The 22,622-nt window shown below is 35.8% G+C and overlaps 1 protein-coding gene across 2 annotated transcripts in view; it reads left to right on the forward strand.

Annotated features, from left to right (window-relative positions):
* Positions 1 to 22,622, forward strand: part of sacs (sacsin molecular chaperone) — a 37,668-nt gene continuing 15,046 nt past the window's right edge. The window contains exons 1-11 of one of the 2 annotated variants that reach the window (XM_033631948.2): positions 1 to 216; positions 3,010 to 3,071; positions 3,306 to 3,414; positions 4,653 to 4,803; positions 15,900 to 15,990; positions 16,069 to 16,154; positions 16,656 to 16,767; positions 17,667 to 17,813; positions 18,921 to 20,406; positions 20,928 to 21,019; positions 21,983 to 22,009. In XM_033631948.2, the coding sequence (XP_033487839.2) occupies positions 3,392 to 3,414; positions 4,653 to 4,803; positions 15,900 to 15,990; positions 16,069 to 16,154; positions 16,656 to 16,767; positions 17,667 to 17,813; positions 18,921 to 20,406; positions 20,928 to 21,019; positions 21,983 to 22,009 (2,215 nt within the window). In that variant the 5' untranslated portion in view covers positions 1 to 216; positions 3,010 to 3,071; positions 3,306 to 3,391. The remainder of the gene's footprint in view (positions 217 to 3,009; positions 3,072 to 3,305; positions 3,415 to 4,652; positions 4,804 to 15,899; positions 15,991 to 16,068; positions 16,155 to 16,655; positions 16,768 to 17,666; positions 17,814 to 18,920; positions 20,407 to 20,927; positions 21,020 to 21,982; positions 22,010 to 22,622) is intronic. The other variant, XM_033631950.2, reaches the window with a different exon arrangement.

The raw sequence follows: 22,622 nt of genomic DNA on the forward strand, positions 1-22,622 counted from the left end.
TAAAACCTGCAGTGTGAAACTGTCCAGTCGTGTTCACCATTCATAGACATCTCATCTGGAGACGCACTCTATTCCAACTACCACCTCTGAAGTGTCCGAGTTATGCACGATGTTATTTATGCGATCATTTAAAGGAACTTATGCCCTCCGCTGTGGTGCAGAGGACAGGACAGAGATGCTGCACTGATGCTGCCGCCAACCTGCAGATATCCTACTGTGAGTAACCCTCTCTCTCTTCAATGCGGCAGTAAGATGTAGGCTATTGGGGTGATAGGGCATTAGGAAATGAGTTATAGCAGTAAGTGTAGGCTATTTTAAGGTTATAAAACAGTGAATACTTTCCTCAGCTGAAAATAGATGAGACAAGAGGGGAAATCACTGACGTAGCCTCGGGCAGCTGACATTGTAGTTTGACATATTTCTGGATATGCCATCTGGGTCTTATTTTAGTGTGTCCTGCCATAGTTTTTTTCTGCAAAGGACGGTATTTAGGCTAGATTTAGTCCGTGGAAACCTAACATGATGCACCTGAGAGCAGTTTATATTTTGGGGTGATGGAAGTCCTTGACTTTGAGGTGATGATGTCATTTTCTACGTTTTGTGCTGGTTTTATCAAAAGCATTGCACCACACTGAATGTTTTCAAAACATTATAGAAATGTTGTAGGCTATGGTATTTGCTTTAAATATAAATGTCGGAACATCGCTGTAGTCAGCATTCAAACCAACCTAATTAAAAATAAATGCACAGTGGGAGTTCCTCATAGGCCCACATTGTCTATGCAGTGAAACGGGTTTTAATCTGATAGATGCTGGGGCTTTAATGAATGCAGCTGATCAGCTCTGTGGGACAGGCCTGCATATGCCAGCCTCTCATTATCGTCAACAAAGTTGATGTGCGCATCTTTGACTGCAGTGTGCTGGCGTCTAATGCTTTGGGTGTTCCGACTACAAGTCCCAGAGTTCAGCGGTATAAAGAGTTCAGGGTAATCAAAGTAATACAGCTGCAGGCTGGTGGTGGGACTATGTTTTAGAGTCCCTGCTGTCACTGTCAACCTGCAGTGTGATCCACACAGAGAAGAAAGATGTAGGCTGGACTACCTGACAGGTGTCTTTTGAACCATATAATGTTATCAACAGCACTGGTGGGGTTGTTATTAATTGCAATATGTGCAGACCGATCCTTTAAAATTGGCCTATTAACAGTGTATCAGGTGTGACTGAAACAATATGAGTCTGGAGTGTGCCACCGGGATTGAGTGTGATCAGTCAAAATTAATAAATCTAGTCTAATCAAATAATACTTTTAAATTTTCATTTAAATGAAATGGTAAAATGAATGAATAAACAAATTTTATTTTATTTTTTATTGAAATTAAAATGATGAAAAATAATAACATTAGATAAACAATAGATAAATTTATTAAGGAATTATTTTTCTTATTAGGAATTATAACTTGATTTACAAGGTTATTCCTGTTACATTTAATTTCACCATTCATTTTCCTCCTGCTTTGCATTATGCTATTTCTATCTTGTAACTGCTTGATTGTAAAATGTGTAAAATTGTGCTTCCCAGAAATTATTCAATTAATTTTTTGGAATATTTAATTTTAATTTTTTTCAATTTAGCATTAAGATCACAACCTATTCCTTCCTCAAAAACAACAACAACAACAAAAGAACAAAACAAAAAAAATCAATATGAAGACACATCTCATGCAAAAAAAGGTGACTTTCTTGTCATTAAGCTATCTCACCCATTGTATTGGGACGTTACTATTAGCTTACCAGTTCAGATTACAGTGAGTCCACAATTGATAAAGGTAAAAAGGCATCATATCTGTTTTTCAGGACATAATTGATCTTCTCTAGAGGCATACATTTCATCATTTCTGAAGTCCAGCAACTACTCTATTAATAAAAATAATAATGTAAAACACAGAGTAATTTGAAGAGGTGTGTCTTCAGTTGTTTTTTGTTTTTTTAAAACTTTCTAAGGAGACCACAGACTGTAAACCTAATGGAGGAGAGTTTCATAGTGTTGGAGCCACTACTTAAAAGGCACATTCACCTTTTCTCCTAGTCCTAGAAATTAAGCTATTAAATTTCCAGGAGTGCTGCCTATAAATTACAATTAAGCTTATGTAAAGAGTTGGTGGAGAGCAGATCCATGTCTGCTGGTTGTCTAAATAGGCAATTGTTACTAACATGTTAGCCATACCAACTTTAGTTAGTGATTATTATATCATTCAACAATATTTTAATGCATCTTGGAGTTCTTCTGCCCTCAAGTGGTCCAAAATAATCAATTAACACAGCTTTAAATTCTATTAATCAACCTGACCCTTTCAACACAGATGCTCATTGTTTGACAGGATGATTTCAAGCCCACCCAAGTCTTGGAAGTGCTTCAACTGCCAGTCAGTCACTTTATCAATAGATTTACTTCCGGAACACTGGGCTGGTAGAATAGGACAGAGTGAGAGCTCTTTGACTCTTTATAATCTCTGCAGACGTTTGATTTTGATTTAAGTAGACGTAAAACGTGTGCACTAGTGTAGATTTGCTGTATCAAAAACAGTTAGTAGAAGAGTTAAAGTATGCAACAGTTAATGCTTACAAGAACCATTATAAATAGACACCATGAGTAGGCTACTACGCATGCGCAAAGAAAAGAGTGTTTCTCATCTGCGTGTATTAGTGTTATAAAGGTAGCAGATGCGCATACAATACGAAATAAACCCTTTATAAGACAATAATATGTCTCCATAATACACATTTGCAGACTTTCAGCCAAAAGGCGATATTTGAGAGCGGGCTGAGTCTGATTGTCGAGATTTAAAGCAACCCGGAAGTGACAGGGAGTGAAGCCTCTCGCTTCGTCTCCGCGGTTTTTGCTCTCTCGCGCAGTGTAATTCATTATTATTAGAACATCGCCTTTGAAGGAGTCAGTATGTTGTTGGAGGGAGACAAGCATGTCACTTGCTATTGTTGTTATTGTTTCTAGGAACACAGCCTGCTGTGAAATGCACGAGCTTTCTGAGAGGACCGCACACCGGACCGATTCAAGTGAGTGGGGTTTGTTTGGATAGCGGGATAACGCTCCCTAAAGAGGCTAAACACATCACCCGGCACACGATGAAAAGAAAGCCTCTTAGCCGCAGTCACAACAACATATTGATTTTATGTGTCTTCTTGTATCCTGTACATCACCATAGGACTGTTGGTTAATATTAATATCGCAGTTATACAGAACAAGCAGGTGTTTTGAGGAGAATAACGGGTTTTCTTGTTTTGCGACAGCCGTTTTCCGGGCGGAGTATTCCTGCGCTCAGTGCAGAAGATAGTCCAATGCATGTGTATGTGCTGGGACACATAGCAGCAACGAGATGGCCAACTGTCCAGACCCGTGGTAAGTTTAACTGCAGTATATTCCTGGAAACATTACAGCATCTTGAGTATTAGCAGCTGATGGGCCCTCCACACTGCTCAGGTTTCTCATAAGTGGACTGACACAGAGATGATAGGAATAACAACATTTTCCAGACTCACCACTGCATTGTGTCAGTCTCTATCTATGTTTATAAGGCACCACAGGTCCAGTATTGTTTATTTAGGGCTGCTTTTCACCCACCCTATGCTTGGCTGCCACACCCACTCCAGCCCCAGTGATTGCACCACTGTGGACTTGGCTGCAGGGGTCCAGTGTCCTGCTGCTGAATAAGCAAGAATACTTTGCTTTAGTGCTGTTTAACGTGTTGACAGGCTAATTTATACGTATGCCTTGCATAAGTAAAACACCCATGTTGTCCCCTTAAATAGCAGCACAGTCTATCATAGAGTGGGTGGCAGCCAGAGTAATGGTCATGGAGGCAGATTTGACAGATGAGAAACAGCACAACTCTCTTGAGGAGGGGATGAATCAATATTTTTAAAGGTTTAATATCACCCTGCAGCACTAAAGTGCAGTAAGGCTGCAGGCTGGATGTGAAGGTATACAAGTTACTGTTCTCAAAATCAAAATCTAGATAATAATACAGATATCTGCATGGCCCTAATGGACCATTAACAGATGGACTGGTGGGGTTTCCATTCTCATGTTTCTTCCTAACCTAAACCCTTGATCAATAACGACTGTAAGCAAAACTCCAGTGTCCTCTAGAGTTGAGATTAAATTTGATCTTTGACCTCCCTTTTTCAGGAACTATTTAGTCATGTCAATACATGCAAAACGGAGTCCTCCGAACATCGAAAAAGTCAAGTTTCATTTAAGTGCACTATATCAATTCTGAAAAACCTTTAATGTAATATTTTACATTCACATCTACAGGATTTTAAACCAAAGTGTTCAAACATTAGACCATCCTTGTAGCCCAGTGGTTAAGACACATACTATATAACTGCAACATCCCTTGTTGCATTTCACACCCCTCTTTCTCTATATGTTTCCTGTCTGTTCCTCGTCTCTCACTATCAAATAAAAGCAAACATTCAAAACAAGAAGTCTTCAGACAGCTTATAAGGGCAATGTTTCTCTCAATGAGTTTGTTACTGCTGCAACTTCAAAGCTACACCCACATCCCACCCAATTTAATCATAATTTTATCTAAACGTTAAATTAAATTTGTGCCCCTATGGTTTTTTTCTTAGGTTGCCACGGGTGACAGTTCGTCATGAGTACATTGGCCTGAGGACCTACCAGGTCTCTCCCTCCACATCTGTTGAAGATGTCAAACAGCTGCTCTACGAGGAGACGGACCTGCCCGTCGAAGAGCAAAGGCTGACTCACAATGGGAGAGTGGTATGTTTGTTTTCCCTGTAACAGCACAGTCAATATACCACTAATACACAAAACAGATCCAGATTAGCAAAATGGTTATTAGATGATAATAAAGGAAGATGTCTGTCAGTGTGTTTATACACTGTGTGAGTTTGTGTGTTTTGATGTTTATGATTTTTGGGGCTGCTTGGTAATTGTTTTGTAATGAACTGGAAAAACAGAGTGCATGTTGATAGATTAAAGGAAAACATCGGAAAGTAGCGTTGCCTTTTTGTCCAAACCAAAGACAAACACAGAAATCTTGTTTTTGAAATTGGCCATGATTCAGTGTGCAGTTAAGTTGGGATCCCATCCCAGTCACTGTTGAGTAAATGCAATACTCATGACATGAGTTTCTAATTTCGCCCATGTTCAGTTTGCTTATTGAAAATGTCACATTATTTGTTTTTTTCTCTTTGGCCTTTTTGCCTGCTTGCTGTTCTGTGGTTTTGTCACATTTTACTAAAAATACTACACAGAGGAACAAGGAATAACTGAGGTCTTCTTCTCTCATGGTAGCTAATTGCCAGCAGCAGAACACAGATCTATTTTAATGACCCTGTCCCATAACTGCAGGACAAATGATGTGATACTGACCTAAACTATTAACAGTGCCTCATTGTTGTGAAGCTCTGAGCCAAGTTTCCCTCATACGTTTAATTTGTTGTTGCTGTGAACAATTAATTAAACCCTTTTTGTTTTGTTATTGATCTTATGACTGTTTTTAAAATGTGCTGATGGTCATATCTATCTATCTATCTATCTATCTATCTATCTATCTATCTATCTATCTATCTTTACCTTTACTGTGGGCTTGTGTTGGATGCCCACAGAGTAATGCAGTCTTCCTGAAAGATGACTGCAGTCAAATGATCTGACTCATACTGTGGGGAACATGACTCGGCACCTCATCGTCACACTGTCTTGAACATAATACAGTAGTTTGCTTGCTGCTTTCTCAGCATATGAAACAAAATAATTTAAACAAAAGTTCTCATCTCCAAAGTAATTCCCAACATGTTGGAATATATATATATATATGTATACATATATATATGTGAATATATGTACTAATAAGTACTTTTTATACCATTTTAAACTAAAGCCTAACAAATACCAGCTTACAAACAATCGTGATGACCCAGTAAATTTTTTTATTTGACGACATACTATACCATGACTTTTCTCATGATTTTTGACGACATACTATACTATTACTGTTTTTTCATCAAGCTTGACAACATACTATACTATGACTTTTTTTTTCATTAATCTTGACAACATACTATACTATGACTGTTTTTCATGGGTTTTGACAACATACTATACGATGACTTTTTTTCATCAATCTTGACGACATACTGTACTATGACTTTTCTCATGATTTTTGACGACATGCTAAACTATGACTTTTTTCATGATTTTTCACAACATACTATACCATGACTTTTCTCATGATTTTTGACGACATACTATACTATGACTTGACTGTTTTTTCATGATTTTTGACGACATACTATACTATGACTTTTTTTTCATCAATCTTGACGACATACTGTACTATAACTTTTCTCATGATTTTTGACGACATACTATACTATGACTTTTGTCATGATTTTTGACGACATACTACTGTATACTATGGCTTTTTGTCATGATTTTTGACAACATACTATACTATGACTTTTTTCAGGATTTTTGACGACATACTATACTATGACTTTTTTCATCATTCTTGATGACATACTATACTATGACTTTTTTAATGATTTTTGACGACATACTATACTATGAGTTTTTTTCATCAATCTTGACGACATACTGTACTGTGGCTTTTCTCATGATTTTTGATGACATACTATACTATGACTTTTGTCATGATTTTTGACGACATGCTATACTATGACTTTTCTCATGATTTTTGACGACATGCTATACTATGACTTTTTTCATGTTTTTGACGACATACTATACAATGGCTTTTCTCATGGTTTTTGACATTATACTGTACTATGACTTTTTTCAGGATTTTTGACGACATACTATACTATGACTTTTTTCATCATTCTTGATGACATACTGTCCTATGACTTTTCTCATGACTTTTGACGACATACTATACTATGACTTTTTTCATGTTTTTGACGACATACTATACTATGGCTTTTGTCATGATTTTTGACGACATACCATACCATGACTTTTCTCATGATTTTTGACAATATACTATACTATGACTTTTCTCATGATTTTTGACGACATACTATGCTACGGCTTTTCTCATGATTTTTGACGACATACTATACCATGACTTTTCTCATGATTTTTGACAATATACTATACTATGGCTTTTTTCCATGTTTTTGACGACATACTATACTATGACTTTTTTTCATGTTTTTGACGACATACTATACTATGGCTTTTTTTCATGTTTTTGACGACATACTATACTATGACTTTTTTTCATGTTTTTGACAACATACTATACTATGACCTTTTTTCATGTTTTTGACAACATACTATACTATGGCTTTTTTCATGTTTTTGACGACATACTATACCATGGCTTTTCTCATGATTTTTGACAATATACTATACTATACTATGATTTTTTTTCAGGATTTTTGACGACATACTATACTATGACTGTTTTTCATCATTCTTGACGGCATACTATACTATGACTTTTTTCATCATTCTTGACGGCATACTATACTATGGCTTTTTTTCATGTTTTTGACAACATACTATACTATGGCTTTTTTTCACGTTTTTGACGACATACTATACTATGACTTTTTTTCATGTTTTTGACGACATACTATACTATGACTTTTTTTCATGATTTTTGACGACATACTATGCTATGACTTTTTTCATGATTTTTGATGACATGCTATACTATGACTTTTTTTATGATTTTGGATGACATACTATAGTATGACTTTTTTTGTGATTTTTGACGACATACTATACTATGACTTTTTTTCATGACTTTTGACGACATACTATACTATTGCTTCTTTTCACCAATCTTTACGACATACTATACTATGACTGTTTTCTCATGATTTTTGATGACATACTATACTATGATTTTTTTTCATGACTTTTGACGACGTACTATACTATAACATTATTTCATGATTTTTGACAACATACAATAGTATGGCTTTTTTTCATCATTCTTTACGACATACTGTACTATGACTCTTTTCATAGTTGTTGACAACATACTGTACTATGACTTTTCTCATGACTTTTGACGACATACTATACTATGACTTTTTTCATGTTTTTGACGACATACTATACTATGGCTTTTGTCATGATTTTTGACGACATACCATACCATGACTTTTCTCATGATTTTTGACAATATACTATACTATGACTTTTTTCATGATTTTTGACGACATACTATACTATGGCTTTTGTCATGATTTTTGACGACATACCATACCATGACTTTTCTCATGATTTTTGACAATATACTATACTATGACTTTTCTCATGATTTTTGACGACATACTATGCTACGGCTTTTCTTATGATTTTTGACGACATACTATACCATGACTTTTCTCATGATTTTTGACAATATACTATACTATGGCTTTTTTCCATGTTTTTGACGACATACTATACTATGACTTTTTTTCATGTTTTTGACAACATACTATACTATGGCTTTTTTTCATGTTTTTGACGACATACTATACTATGACTTTTTTTCATGTTTTTGACAACATACTATACTATGACTTTTTTTCATGTTTTTGACAACATACTATACTATGGCTTTTTTCATGTTTTTGACGACATACTATACCATGGCTTTTCTCATGATTTTTGACAATATACTATACTATACTATACTATGATTTTTTTTCAGGATTTTTGACGACATACTATACTATGACTGTTTTTCATCATTCTTGACGACATACTATACTATGACTTTTTTCATGATTTTTGACGACATACTACACTGACCTTTTTCATGATTTTTAATGACATACTATACTATGACTTTTTTCCATGATTTCTGACGACATACTATACTATGACTGTTTTCTCATGAATTTTGACGACATACTATACTATGACTTTTTTTCATGATTTTTTCACAACATACTTTACTATGGCTTTTTTTCATCAATCTTGACGACATACTATACTATGCCTTTTTCATGATTTTTGATGACATACCATATTGTGGCTTTTTTTTCATGATTTTTGACAAAATACTATACTATGACTTTTTTTCATCAATCCTGACGACATACTATACTATGACTTTATTTCATGATGTTTGGCGACATACTATACTATGACTTTTTTCATGACTTTTGACGACATACTATATATTATGACTTTATTTCATGATTTTTGATGACAAACTATACTATGACTTTATTTAATGATTTTTGACGACATACTATACCTTGACTTTTTATCATGACTTTTGACAACATAGATACTATTTCAATCAGGAGAGACACATTTTTATAGTAAAAAGAATATTTATTAATATGTGCACATAGGACTGCAGCTGTGAAAAGTCTTTACCGATTAGACCCTGTAGAGATGGTATGATTTAAGGAGGATGATGAATCCATATCTGAATAGGGAACACCCTTCCCGGGGTCTAGACGGTGGTGGTGGTAGAGGTGTTGAAGGTGAGATGAGAGGAAGATGGAGACGTGCTGATGATCTGGATGAGTAAAGGAATGAGTCTTTGTTGAGCTTGTCCTGGACTCTGGATACGATGGCTGGAGCTGAACGGGGTGGAGGAGGGCACAAAGATTCTGCCTACAATGATGGCTAACCTGTGTTGTTAAAAATCATGAAAAAAGTCATAGTATTGTATGTCGTCAAAAATCATGAAAAAAGTCATAGTATAGTATGTCCTCAAAAGTCATGAAAAAAAGCCATAGTATTATATGTTGTCAAAAACCATGAAAAACGTCATAGTATAGTATGTTGTTAAAAATCATGAAAAAAGTCATAGTATAGTATGTCGTCAAAAATCATGAAAAACGTCATAGTATAGTATGTCGTCAAAAGTCATGAAAAAAAGCCATAGTATAATATGCTGTCAAAAACAATGAAAAACGTCATAGTATAGTATGTCGTCAAAAATCATGAGAAAAGCCGTAGTATAGTATGTCGTCTAGATTGATGAAAAAAAAAGCCTTAGTATAGTATGTCATCAAAAATCATAAAAAAAGTCATAGTATAGTATGTCGTCAAAAATGATGAAAAAAAGTCATAGTGTAGTATGTTGTCAAAAATGATGAAAAAAAGTCATTGTATAGTATGTTGTTAAAAATCATGAAAAAAGTCGTAATATAGTATGTCGTCAAGATTGATGAAAAAAAAGGCATACTATAGTATGTCGCCAAAAATGATGAAAAAAAGTCATAGTATAGTATGTCGTCAAAAATTATGAAAAAAAGTCATAGTATAGTATGTCGTCAAAAACCATGAAAAAAAGTCATAGTATAGTATATTGTTAAAAATCATGAAAAAAGTCATAGTAAAGTATGTCGTCAAAAACGATGAAAAAAAGTTATAGTATAGTATGTCGTCAAAAACGATGAAAAAAAGTTATAGTATAGTATGTCGTCATTAATCATGAGAAAAGTCATAGTATAGTATGTCGTCATTAATCATGAAAAAAGTCATAGTATAGTATGTCGTCAAAAATCATGAAAAAAGTCATAGTATCGTATGTCGTCAAGCTTGATGAAAAAAAAGTCATACTATAGTATGTCGCCAAAAATGATGAAAAAAAGTCATAGTATAGTATGTCGTCAAAAATCATGAAAAAAGTCATAGTATAGTATGTCGTCAAAAATGATGGAAAAAAGTCATTGTATAGTATGTCCTCAAAAATGATGAAAAAAAGTCATAGTATAGTATGTTGTTAAAAATCATGAAAAAAGTCATAGTTTAGTATGCCGTCAAAAATGATGAAAAAAAGTCATAGTATAATATGTCGTCAAAAATCATGAAAAAAGTCAAAGCATAGTATGTCGTCACGACTGATGGAAAAAAAGTCATACTATAGTATGTCGCCAAAAATGATGAAAAAAAGTCATAGTATAGTATGTCGTCAAAAATCATGAAAAAAGTCATAGTATAGTATGTCGTCAAAAATGATGGAAAAAAGTCATAGTATAGTATGTCCTCAAAAATGATGAAAAAAAGTCATAGTATGTTGTTAAAAATCATGAAAAAAGTCATAGTTTAGTATGTCGTCAAAAATGATGAAAAAAAGTCATAGTATAGTATGTTGTTTAAAATCATGAAAAAAGTCATAGTATAGTATGTTGTTAAAAATCATGAAAAAAGTCATAGTTTAGTATGTCATCAAAAATGATGAAAAAAAGTCATAGTATAGTATGTCCTCAAAAATGATGAAAAAAAGTCATAGTATAGTATGTTGTTAAAAATCATGAAAAAAGTCATAGTTTAGTATGTCATCAAAAATGATGAAAAAAAGTCATAGTATAGTATGTCCTCAAAAATGATGAAAAAAAGTCATAGTATAGTATGTCGTCAACGATGATGAAAAAAGTCATAGTATAGTATGTTGTTAAAAATCATGAAAAAAAGTCATGGTATAGTATGTCGTCAAGAATCCTGAAAAAAGCCATAGCATAGTATGTCGTCATGATTGATGGAAAAAAAGCCATACTATAGTATGTCGCCAAAAATGATGAAAAAAAGTCATAGTATAGTATGTTGTCAAAAATGATGAAAAAAGTCATAGTATAGTATGTCCTCAAAAATGATGAAAAAAGTCATAGTATAGTATGTCGTCAACGATGATGAAAAAAGTCATAGTATAGTATGTTGTTAAAAATGATGAAAAAAGTCATAGTATAGTATGTTGTTAAAAATCATGGAAAAGTCATAGTATAGTATGTCGTCAAAAACGATGAAAAAAAGTCATAGGATAGTATGTCGTCAAGCTTGATGAAAAAACAGTCATAGTATAGTATGTTGTTAAAAATCATGAAAAAAGTCGTTGTATAGTATGTCGTCAAAAATCATGAAAAACAGTCATAGTATAGTATGTTGTCAAAAATGATGAAAAAAAGTCATAGTATAGTATGTCGTCAAAAACCATGAAAAACAGTCGTAGCATAGTATGTCGTTAAAAATCATTAAAAAAGTCATAGTATAGTATGTCGTCAAAAATCATTAAAAAAGTCATAGTATGGTATGTCGTCAAAAATGATGAAAAAAAGTCATAGTATGGTATGTTGTCAAAACCATGAAAAAAGTCATAGTATAGTATGTTGTCAAAAACCATGAAAAACGTCATAGTATATAGTATGTTGTCAAAAATGATGAAAAAAGTCATAGTATAGTATGTCGCCAAAAATGATGAAAAAAGTCATAGTATAGTATGTTGCCAAAAATAATGAAAAAAAGTCATTGTATAATATGTTGTCAAAAACCATGAAAAAGTCATAGTATAGTATGTCGTCAACGATGATGAAAAAAGTCATAGTATAGTATGTTGTTAAAAACCATGAAAAAAGTCATAGTATAGTATGTCGTCAACGATTATGAAAAAAGTCATAGTATAGTATGTTGTTAAAAATCATGAAAAACAGTCGTAGCATAGTATGTCGTTAAAAATCATTAAAAAAGTCATAGTATAGTATGTCGTCAAAAATCATTAAAAAAGTCATAGTATGGTATGTCGTCAAAAATGATGAAAAAAAGTCATAGTATCTATGTTGTCAAAACCATGAAAAAAGTCATAGTATAGTATGTTGTCAAAAACCATGAAAAACGTCATAGTATATAGTATGTCGTCAAAAATGATGAGAAAAGTCATAGTATAGTATGTCGCCAAAAATGATGAAAAAAAGTCATTGTATAGTATGTTGTCAAAAACCATGATAAAAGTCATAGTATAGTATGCCGTCAACGATGATGAAAAAAGTCATAGTATAGTATGTCGTCAACGATGATGAAAAAAGTCATAGTATAGTATGTCGTCAACGATGATGAAAAAAGTCATAGTATAGTATGTTGTTAAAAATCATGAAAAAAGTCATAGTATAGTATGTTGTTAAAAATGATGAAAAAAGTCATAGTTTAGTATGTCATCAAAAATGATGAAAAAAATCATAGTATAGTATGTTGTTAAAAATCATGAAAAAAGTCATAGTATAGTATGTCGTCAAAAACGATGAAAAAAAGTCATAGGATAGTATGTCGTCAAGCTTGATGAAAAAACAGTAATAGTATAGTATGTCGTCAAAAACCATGAAAAACAGTCATAGTATAGTATGTTGTTAAAAATCATGAAAAAAGTCGTTGTATAGTATGTCGTCAAAAATGATGAAAAACAGTCATAGTATAATTTGTCGTCAAAAATGATGAAAAAAAGTCATAGTATAGTATGTCGTCAAAAACCATGAAAAACAGTCGTAGCATAGTATGTCGTTAAAAATCATTAAAAAAGTCATAGTATAGTATGTCGTCAAAAATCATTAAAAAAAGTCATAGTATAGTATGTCATCAAAAATCATTAAAAAAGTCATAGTATAGTGTGTTGTCAAAAACCATGAAAAAAAGTCATAGTATAGTATGTCATCAAAAATCATTAAAAAAGGCCATAGTATAGTATGTTGTCAAAAACCATGAAAAAAGGTCATAGTATAGTATGTCGTCAAAAATCATTAAAAAAGTCATAGTATAGTATGTCGTCAAAAACCATGAAAAAAAGTCATAGTATAGTATGTCGTCAAAAATCATGAAAAAAGTCATAGTATAGTATGTCGTCAAAAATGGTGAAAAGAAGTCATAGTATGGTATGTTGTCAAAACCATGAAAAAAGTCATAGTATAGTATGTTGTCAAAAACCATGAAAAACGTCATAGTATATAGTATGTCGTCAAAAATGATGAAAAAAGTCATAGTATAGTATGTCGCCAAAAATGATGAAAAAAAGTCATCGTATAGTATGTTGTCAAAAACCATGAAAAAAGTCATAGTATAATATGTCGTCAAAAATCATGAAAAAAGTCATAGTATAGTATGTCGTTAAAAATCATGAAAAAAGTCGTAGTATAGTATGTTGTTAAAAATCATCAAAAAAGTCGTAGTATAGTATGACGTTTCTATATGATTTTTGACATTTTGTACTGACTTTTTTTCGATGTTTTTCGATGATATACTATACTACGATTTACATACTACAACTCATAAGTTTTTTCATTATGTTATTGATCTTTTAACAGTTTTAAACATGCTGATGGTCATATCTATCTATCTATCTATCTATCTATCTATCTATCTATCTATCTATCTATCTATCTATCTACCTATCCATCCATCCATCCATCCATCCATCTATCTATCTATCTATCTATTTGCAGTATTCCTGAAAGATGACAGCAGTCAAATGATCTGACTCATACTGTGGGCAACATGACTCAGCACCTCATCATCACACTGTCTTGAACATAATACAGTAGTTTGCTTGCTGATTTCTCAGCATATGAAACAAAATAATTCAAAATGAGAGCTTCTATATATCTCCAAAGTAATTCTCAACATGTAAGAATTATTATCATAAAATGGTATGTCATAGATACATTATAAAATTGTAAGTAAATACTTTTTACATAGTTTCATAAATTACACTTACAATTACTATAAACAACTTGTTCTGGATCACTACTATATAACTGTACAGTGTGGCTCTTAGTTTGGGGTGGTTGTAGTGTCAGTGTGTGTCCTTACATAACTGCAGCTGACCCCCCTCTCTTGGGGTTCAGCTGATGGAAAGCACCAGGTGGTGGTCAGTGCTCTTCAACCCCCCTGATCTCATACGCAGAAATCAGCTGCAAGCCACACCCACAAACTAATACCACACTCACCACAAGGTCAGGTCCTGCAGTTCAGACATGAGTTTAAATAAAAGGAATATTTAAAGGTTGATTTCTGTTTTGAGTGTGAGTATTTCCTGATGGGAATTGTTTCCCAGAAGAAAACATTTAAGAGTTTTCCATTGCTCCTGTAGATGTAAGTTTAGATTTCAAGTTGCCTCCCTGTTCTCCCTGATGCAATTAAAATGTGCAGCAGTCTGATGGAGGGGGCATTGTGCCAGACACTGTACTTAGCTGAGGAGTGATATGCCTTTTAGGAGGAACTGAAAGGCAAGTTTATCTTATTTTCTGTGAGTTTTAAAAGCATTCTCCAGCATAAATGCCTGTCATAGGGTGCTCTCAGATAAAATAAAACATCCAGTCCAGTAGCCAAATGAAGTAAAACACAACCATGCGTTACGTTAGTGTATATGCATCTTTGTTAGGGGAGAAAATGTACAACCGAAGCACTCAGTCCTCTAGATAAATGTTGAATACTCAAGACATAAGCATTGAATTACGGTGCTGATTCTTAGTCTACGTATGTGACTACACAACTTGTCTACTGTCGCTTGTCAGCTCTTTGTTTCCCATATTAAATATTAATATGACATTAAAGACTTAAAATCCGTCATCCTGAACTGTACAAACGATTATTGCACGGTGGAGTGACCATGACGAGGATGATGACTGAGAGATTTGCTTATGCAGAGCTCAGTTTGCCAGACAGCACGTTGATGTGCAAAGACTGCTGAGTGCAGTGGGTCACAGTGTCACCTTGAAAAACCTCAAATGGCAGGAGCAGCAGTGTTAGGCCTGGTGCCAGCTCTGGCTCCCCGCTGCATTGATCCTGAAAGATACACCAGGAAATGACTGTCCATCACACTGATGATACATTAATTTTGACGGGAGGACAACTGGAAGTCTGTTAAAAGTTGTTGTAAAAAAGAAGCGCATTCCAATTGGCTTTAAAACAGTTTCACAAGTGCATTAAGTTTATGACCAAAGTATTTTTTCATCATTCATTGTATCTTTTGCAAGCACTTTAACTAATTGAAGAGCTCTTAATTTTGTTTGTGTCAAGTCAGTACCTTATAATAGACAGAACAGACAATAAAACACATCTTTGTTATATGTTTAATTATGCATTGTCTTCACATCCTTCCTTCCCAGCTGGACGACAGCGTGCAGATCGGGACCTTGGTGCCCTCTGGAAGCCCGGACGTATCTGTCACGCTGGAGGGAAGAGGCCTTAAAGGGGGAGGTAAGATTTAAAACACCACATCTCTGCACAATAACCAATTCTTACAACAGTGAGGCTTACTCGTTTTTGCTTATACAGGGAGGTTTGGACAGACTACGCCACCGCTAGTTGAATTTCTGAAAGATATTCTAAGAAGGTACCCTGAAGGTGGACAGATTCTGAAAGTAAGTGCCATTGGCGTTAATTGAATTTAGCATCATTTTGTGGATGTTGGCTTGATACAATCCCTTCATACAAGGAAAAACAGTGTGGTTTTTATTCTTGGTACAACTGCCTCTCTGTTAGTTGTTGTCTTAACATGCTGTTACGGTCCAGATTTCCCCCAGGGCAGAGGCTATAGTCAGTAACACCGATGTCATGGGGTTTGCAGTGAGGAAAGATGTCAAGCTTGCACAAAAACAAAGGGCATAGTTTTATTTTGGCTTTTCTTGCTGGCATCAGCTCTATTACCATACATGGTAATATAAAACGTTGCCAGGGTAGAGAGATGCAGTCCCACTGGAGCCATCCACTCTAATAATGTGCTCATTTCACTGTAAAGGCTTTTTGGATAAAAGCATCCACCACCAAATCAGATGATGTCAGGGTGCACATTGCATTTCTTAAAACCCCTATAAAGGCCCTGCCTTCATAAATGTATGCATTTGTTGTGTTTTCTTTCAAAGGAGTTGATTCAAAATGCGGAGGATGCTGGAGCCACAGAAGTCAAGTTCATGTATGATGAGACAGAGTATGGAGTGGAGTCGCTGTGGTCACCTGACATGGCTCAGCATCAAGGTTAGTAGTTACAGTTGACCATTAAGCACGACAGGATAGCCCAGTCACCAGAGAGACTATCCTTTAATTAGAGGGCATATGTTCAAGCCCTTGTGTTGGCAAGAGTCTGTCCTGCTTAAGTATCGTTAATCAGCTGCTCTGTGGCTGATCCTCTGCTCTGACCTTCCTGTGAACAGGGAAAGCACAAATACATTTGTTACAGAGGTTGTTAAAGGTATACTATGCAGGTTTTTCCTATTAAAAACAATGCCTGTACAATATATAGACTCATAATCCCTCTCAATCATCACTTAAGACCCACTAGAAGGGCATGATGGTGTATTTTTCTGCAGAGACTCTCCCCTCTGCCTGTATTTTCTCATTTTTCTTCTTTGTGTTTGGGGTGTTCAGCACTCAGATGAGGTCATGGCTTTATAAAAGGGTAGTGACCAGGTGCCAGACTGTTAGCAGCAGGCAGTCCAAGAGACACAGCTGTGAAAAACACATATATAGGGAGGCAAAACGCCAAACGAGAGTGAATCTGGGGCTGTCCTTTACTTTCACTTTCACTTCGAGCATTTTACAAACGCTCACTGACAATCCAGAATAGTATACCTTTAATATGAAATATTTTTCCACTGTACCTTTATTGTATTTATAATTTTAGGTTGTCTTTACCTGTTTTTGCTTTTTTAAAGTTTTTTTTGCATGTTTATTTTCAAATTCAATCTTACCTAATTATATAGCAGCAAACAAACATGATACATCACATGACAAATGTAAGCTCCACATCGACCCATGTTATTCAGATTTTGTTTGCAGAGGCAAAACAGGCACTTAAATAACCTCATTTTAACTCATACAGTCACCTATATGTCAGTTGGGAAACTCTGACCTTGTTTTAACTCACTGTATCGCAGGTACGGCACTGTATGTCTACAATGATGCTGTGTTCACGGTGGAGGACTGGAATGGGATTCAGGAAATTGCGAGAAGCAGGAAGAGAGAGGATCCTTTGAAAGTTGGAAGATTTGGGATCGGTTTCAATTCTGTGTACCATATTACAGGTAAGTACTGTTTTGAAATGCTAATTATGATTTCTGGTATCAAATGCTTACGTACACTACAACCTATTTCTTGTGTGGAATCAGTATTTAAGTGTTTTCTGTATAACTCTTCCAATGTTTGCCTATACATATTTTTTCCCCCCAAAATTCCCATTAAGATTCAGTGTAAATGATTAATTTGTGCAGTACATCCAAAATATTTTTTTCAAGACAAAAAGGGTAAAATTAATTACTAAATGATTTACAATTTTAAAAAAAATAAATTAAAAAATCACCATTAATAATAGCAAAAGTGTAGAGAAGAAGTGCAAAGATAAAAAGATTATTGTAAAATGATTTAAAATTTAAATTTCAGTCATTACAGGGTGGAGTAGGCAGTGTAAAAAGGAATTGTTTTTTAGTTTTGACTTAAAAGTCAAAAGGTCAGTTGGGGCCGGCCCCAGATGTCCTCAGGGTCCCAGAAGGTTCATATGTCACAAGCATGTCAGACATATATTTGGGCACTGAGCCACAGAGTGATTCATACATGAGCAGCAAGATCAATTCTCTGAGTGACAGGGAGCCAGCGTAAGGATTTTAGATCTGGAGTAATGAGGTCATATTTCGTAGTTATTGTCAGGACCTATAGCAGCAGCATTCTGAATAAGCTGAGGTTGCGGAACAGCTTGTTCCTACAGACAGAGCATTGCAGTAATCTAATCAACTGGAAATAAAGGCGTAGGTGGCCCTTTAAGGTTTTGCTTTGACATAAATGATGAAAAATAAATAAAAGAACTGTTAAGGTTTCCAGGCAGTGCAACACTAGCTATTAAATTGGGATGTGTATTTATTTTACATTTATATATTTAATGTAGATTAAAGTAGGGCTGCAACTTATGTTTTTTAAATCAATTTTTTGGTGTATAAATTATGACAAAATATTAATTATTAATCACAATTTTCAAGAATCCGAAACCTGAAGATATTTAGTTTACAGTAATATATAACACACACTGACTCGAAATGACTGATACTTGTTAAAACTGTAAACTAAAGCACTTGTGTTTTACGCTATAGAAATAAAACCTGTTAAAGTTTTATACATGTTCTCTGTTTCTCTATGTTTAGATGCTCCCAGTATATTCAGTGGAGACCAGATTGCCATGCTGGACCCTCATCAGACCCTGTTCGGAGTGAATGAGTCTGGACAGTGTTGGAACTTGAAGACAGACATAAAGGAGATCACAGAACTGGCTGACCAGTTTGCGCCCTACACCGGGATGTTTGGGAGCTCGGAGAACACCATCAAGGATGGCAGCTTTCCTGGCACATTGTTCCGCTTCCCGCTCCGCCTGAAACCCTCCCAGCTCAGCGGCAACATTTACAACAAAGAAAAGGTTTTGGAGCTGTTTGAATCTTTCAAAGCAGATGCAGACACAGTGCTCCTCTTCCTCAAGAGCGTTCAGAAGATCTCCTTGCATGTGCGTGAGTCTGATGGCACAGAGCGCATGTTGTTTCAGGTTACAGCAACAGAGAATACTGATGATAAGTTGGAAAGGCCGAATGCACTGAAGACGTTGGGTCAGGCTATCGACAGCTACAGCAATGGGGTTCCCAGTTCTACCATCACGTGCGTCACTTACCAGGTCAACATTGAGACTCAGGATGAAACAGCTAAAGAGACTCAGAGGATGACGTGGCTGGTGTGTAATGGAGTCGGGGGCAGAGGGATGTGCCCTGAGTTGGACTCTCTGGCAGATGATTTGAAGTTCATGCCTTCCATTGGCATCGCTCTGCCTCTTACTGTGATCAATAAAGAAGACAAAGGTGCAACATCAGGCTTCTCAGGACGAGCTTTTTGCTTCCTTCCTCTTCCCCCCGGCGAGGAGAGTGAGACAGGGCTTCCCGTTCATGTCAGCGGCTTCTTCGGCCTCACAGACAACCGTAGGAGTATCAAGTGGCGGGAGGTGGACCAGTGGAGGGATCCAGCAGCCTTGTGGAATGAGCTGCTTATAATCACTGTCATCCCGAGGGCTTACTTCATGCTCATTATTGAGGCTATCAAAAGGGTACAGACAAAAAAGGACCAAGACTTTCCACTGTCCCCTGCAGGGACCTATGGGGCCTGGCCAGACCCTAAGCAGGTCAAGTCCCGCTGGAAACCCATCCTCCACCCGCTGTTTCATGACTTGCTGCAGGAGCAAATCATCTATTCCCTCAGTGAGAGCTGGATCCGGGTGGACCAGGCTGTGTTCTCAGAGCTGAACACAGACGAGGACATTTCAGAGACGGTGATCAACTACCTCCAAAGCTCAGGAACGCACGTGGCAAAAGTGCCCGCTGCTGTGGACTTTGCCTTGGCTGCTTACACAACTGAGTCCACCGAAATAAATAAAGTGACTCCATCTTTGTTGCGGCAGGTCATCAGGAAGTACAAACACAAAGGTCCCTCACAGGAGAAGCTGCTGCTGCTGGAGTTTGCGCTCAGTGACGCCAATTACAGTGACCTCATAGGACTGGAGCTCCTGCCACTGCAAGATGAGACGTTTACAGCATTTTCATCCTCTGTCAGTGAAAAGGATGCCACTTACATCGCATCTGAAGAATACCCCAGGTAGAGATAGTGTGTTTTCACTACCAAGTTGCTACCAAATCTTACCTGAAATACCTCAGTTCTTCAGAGTTAGTAAACAGTATACAAGGACAGACTTAAGTGTGGTTTATTTTGCATGGCTTTGGTAAGGTCACTGCAAATTACAAAGACATTTCCAAGGTGAAAAATGTCCACCTCTGACAAGCAGATGCTAATTTGTGCAGGAATATGAAAGAGAGGTTGCGGCTGATTGCGTGATTAGCTAGTGGCTTTGCTTTTGCCTTTGAAATCAGACAATAATTAAATGCAAATTGAAAACACGAATTGAATGACAGGCAAAACGCATATTTTGCTGTCCTTAATTTGGCCCTCACTGTGCCTTCTTTTCAGTATTCAGAGGAATGTGTTTGCCTTTTATTTGGAGTCAAATAACAAGATCAGTCAAGCTTTGTACACAGAAATTATTCAACTTTAAAACAAAGTGTGTATGTAGATTGAGTTCATTAAAAATCGTACCTTTTTGTCTTTTGCTTTGTCCTAAGGTCTTTGTATCCAGGACTTGAGAGTCGGTTTGTATTGGAGAGCATTAAACCTTCAGTAATGGACAGTTTGAAGAAAGCAGCCAAAAGCAGAGGTAATTTAATAATTTTATTTTGCATATAATCTCTCATACAAAAATACATGTATGTAAATAATTTCATCCAAACAGTAACAGGGAGACTTTTATATTGTTAATTCGCAGATTTAGTCCCTGTGATGGCTGTGGGTTGTGTGGGTTCAGCCATGTTGTGGTAACACTGGGTCACCTTACTCCCCTGCAGCGCCGGCAGGCCATTAAATCTGGTACACTGCTGATAGATAATTTAGGAGTGAGAGACAGAAAGGAAAGAGAGAGTGAGCATGCTGATTCATGGAAGAGTTGTTTTTGTGCCACACATTCCACTCAACCCACGAGATCAGATCATGAGTGCACTCACAGCCGTACTCAACCATGATTATGACAAGGCGGCAGTGAGCCAGGCAGAGGAAATGTGCTGTGTAACAGATTTGTCCTCTAAGCCTAAAATGAAAGACAAAGAGAATATTGTAATTTAACTAGAGCTATGTGGACTCCTTTTCATTTTTATTTGGATGTTGGTGTTCTTTTTTGTAATTAGTGTGGTATAGCCACTACATTTTGTACATTTTTGTGTCTACAGAAATTATTACTCTGCTGCCCATTCTGGCCCCACCCCTGTTGATGGTATTAGAGAACCACTTTGGAGTTAGATCCTCTGACATCCACTAACTTCCCACTCTCCACCTATGTCTCTCTTTCACTCTCTGCAACAACTCTTTCTCCAAATTGTGCATTAGGTTGAGACAGGCTGAAACAGTTCACCATTATACACTGAAAGCCATCATTAATGTTATGAGTTACACCAGTTTTTTTACCGACTGTGATGAGTCAAAGCATCTACTGAGTGAAAGGCCTGGTTGGTGTGTTTGGATCTGAAACGTTTTTTTTTTTTGTTTTGTTTTGTTTTTTTAATACAGGTAAGATAGAAACAAAGTAAGTTCACTCCAGATCTCTAAAATTGTGTCACTTGAATTACAGTGCAACAATATGTTTGGGGGTGCTCAGGTAGGTATTTCGTGTGTCAAATATTCAAGCTTTTTACTAACCAAAACTAATGCATGACTATAAATGAACACCATGGTGACTGCAGTCAAAAGACTCCCACAGATATGAGAAGTAAAATAGCAACTCCCATTCTGTCTCATAAGACACCACACATTTAGTTATCATCATTCCAACTTACTTTACACAGGTTTCCTGCAGTGGGTCATGTTGCACTTTATGACTTGCAGTGTCTTTCTGTGTACTTGTGTCTTTTAGAAATGGTTTCCCCTGCACTGAAATGATAAGAGTGGTTTCAAGATTGACAGGATTTTAGTATGAATTCAACAAACTGTGTGTGTGTGTGTACAGAAAATGGTTTGTGCAAGTTTGGTCACATCAGCAGTATGTGCTGCAGTAATTTTGTAAGTCTTGAATGCTGAGTATGAATATACAAATTAATCATATTTAATCTTTTTTAACAAAATTAATTCAAAAGTAATTCTGTGTGCTGTGTTGCTCTCTGCTGCATCATGCAATAATAGCAACAAACCTAACTTCGTCGGCACTGATAGTTAACATTTATTTCTGTAATAATAACTGAGGCTAACTGAATTTTCTCTTGCTATTTGAACAG

This window comes from Epinephelus lanceolatus, chromosome 4 (genome assembly GCF_041903045.1).
Source record: "Epinephelus lanceolatus isolate andai-2023 chromosome 4, ASM4190304v1, whole genome shotgun sequence".
Lineage (NCBI taxonomy): Eukaryota > Metazoa > Chordata > Actinopteri > Perciformes > Serranidae > Epinephelus > Epinephelus lanceolatus.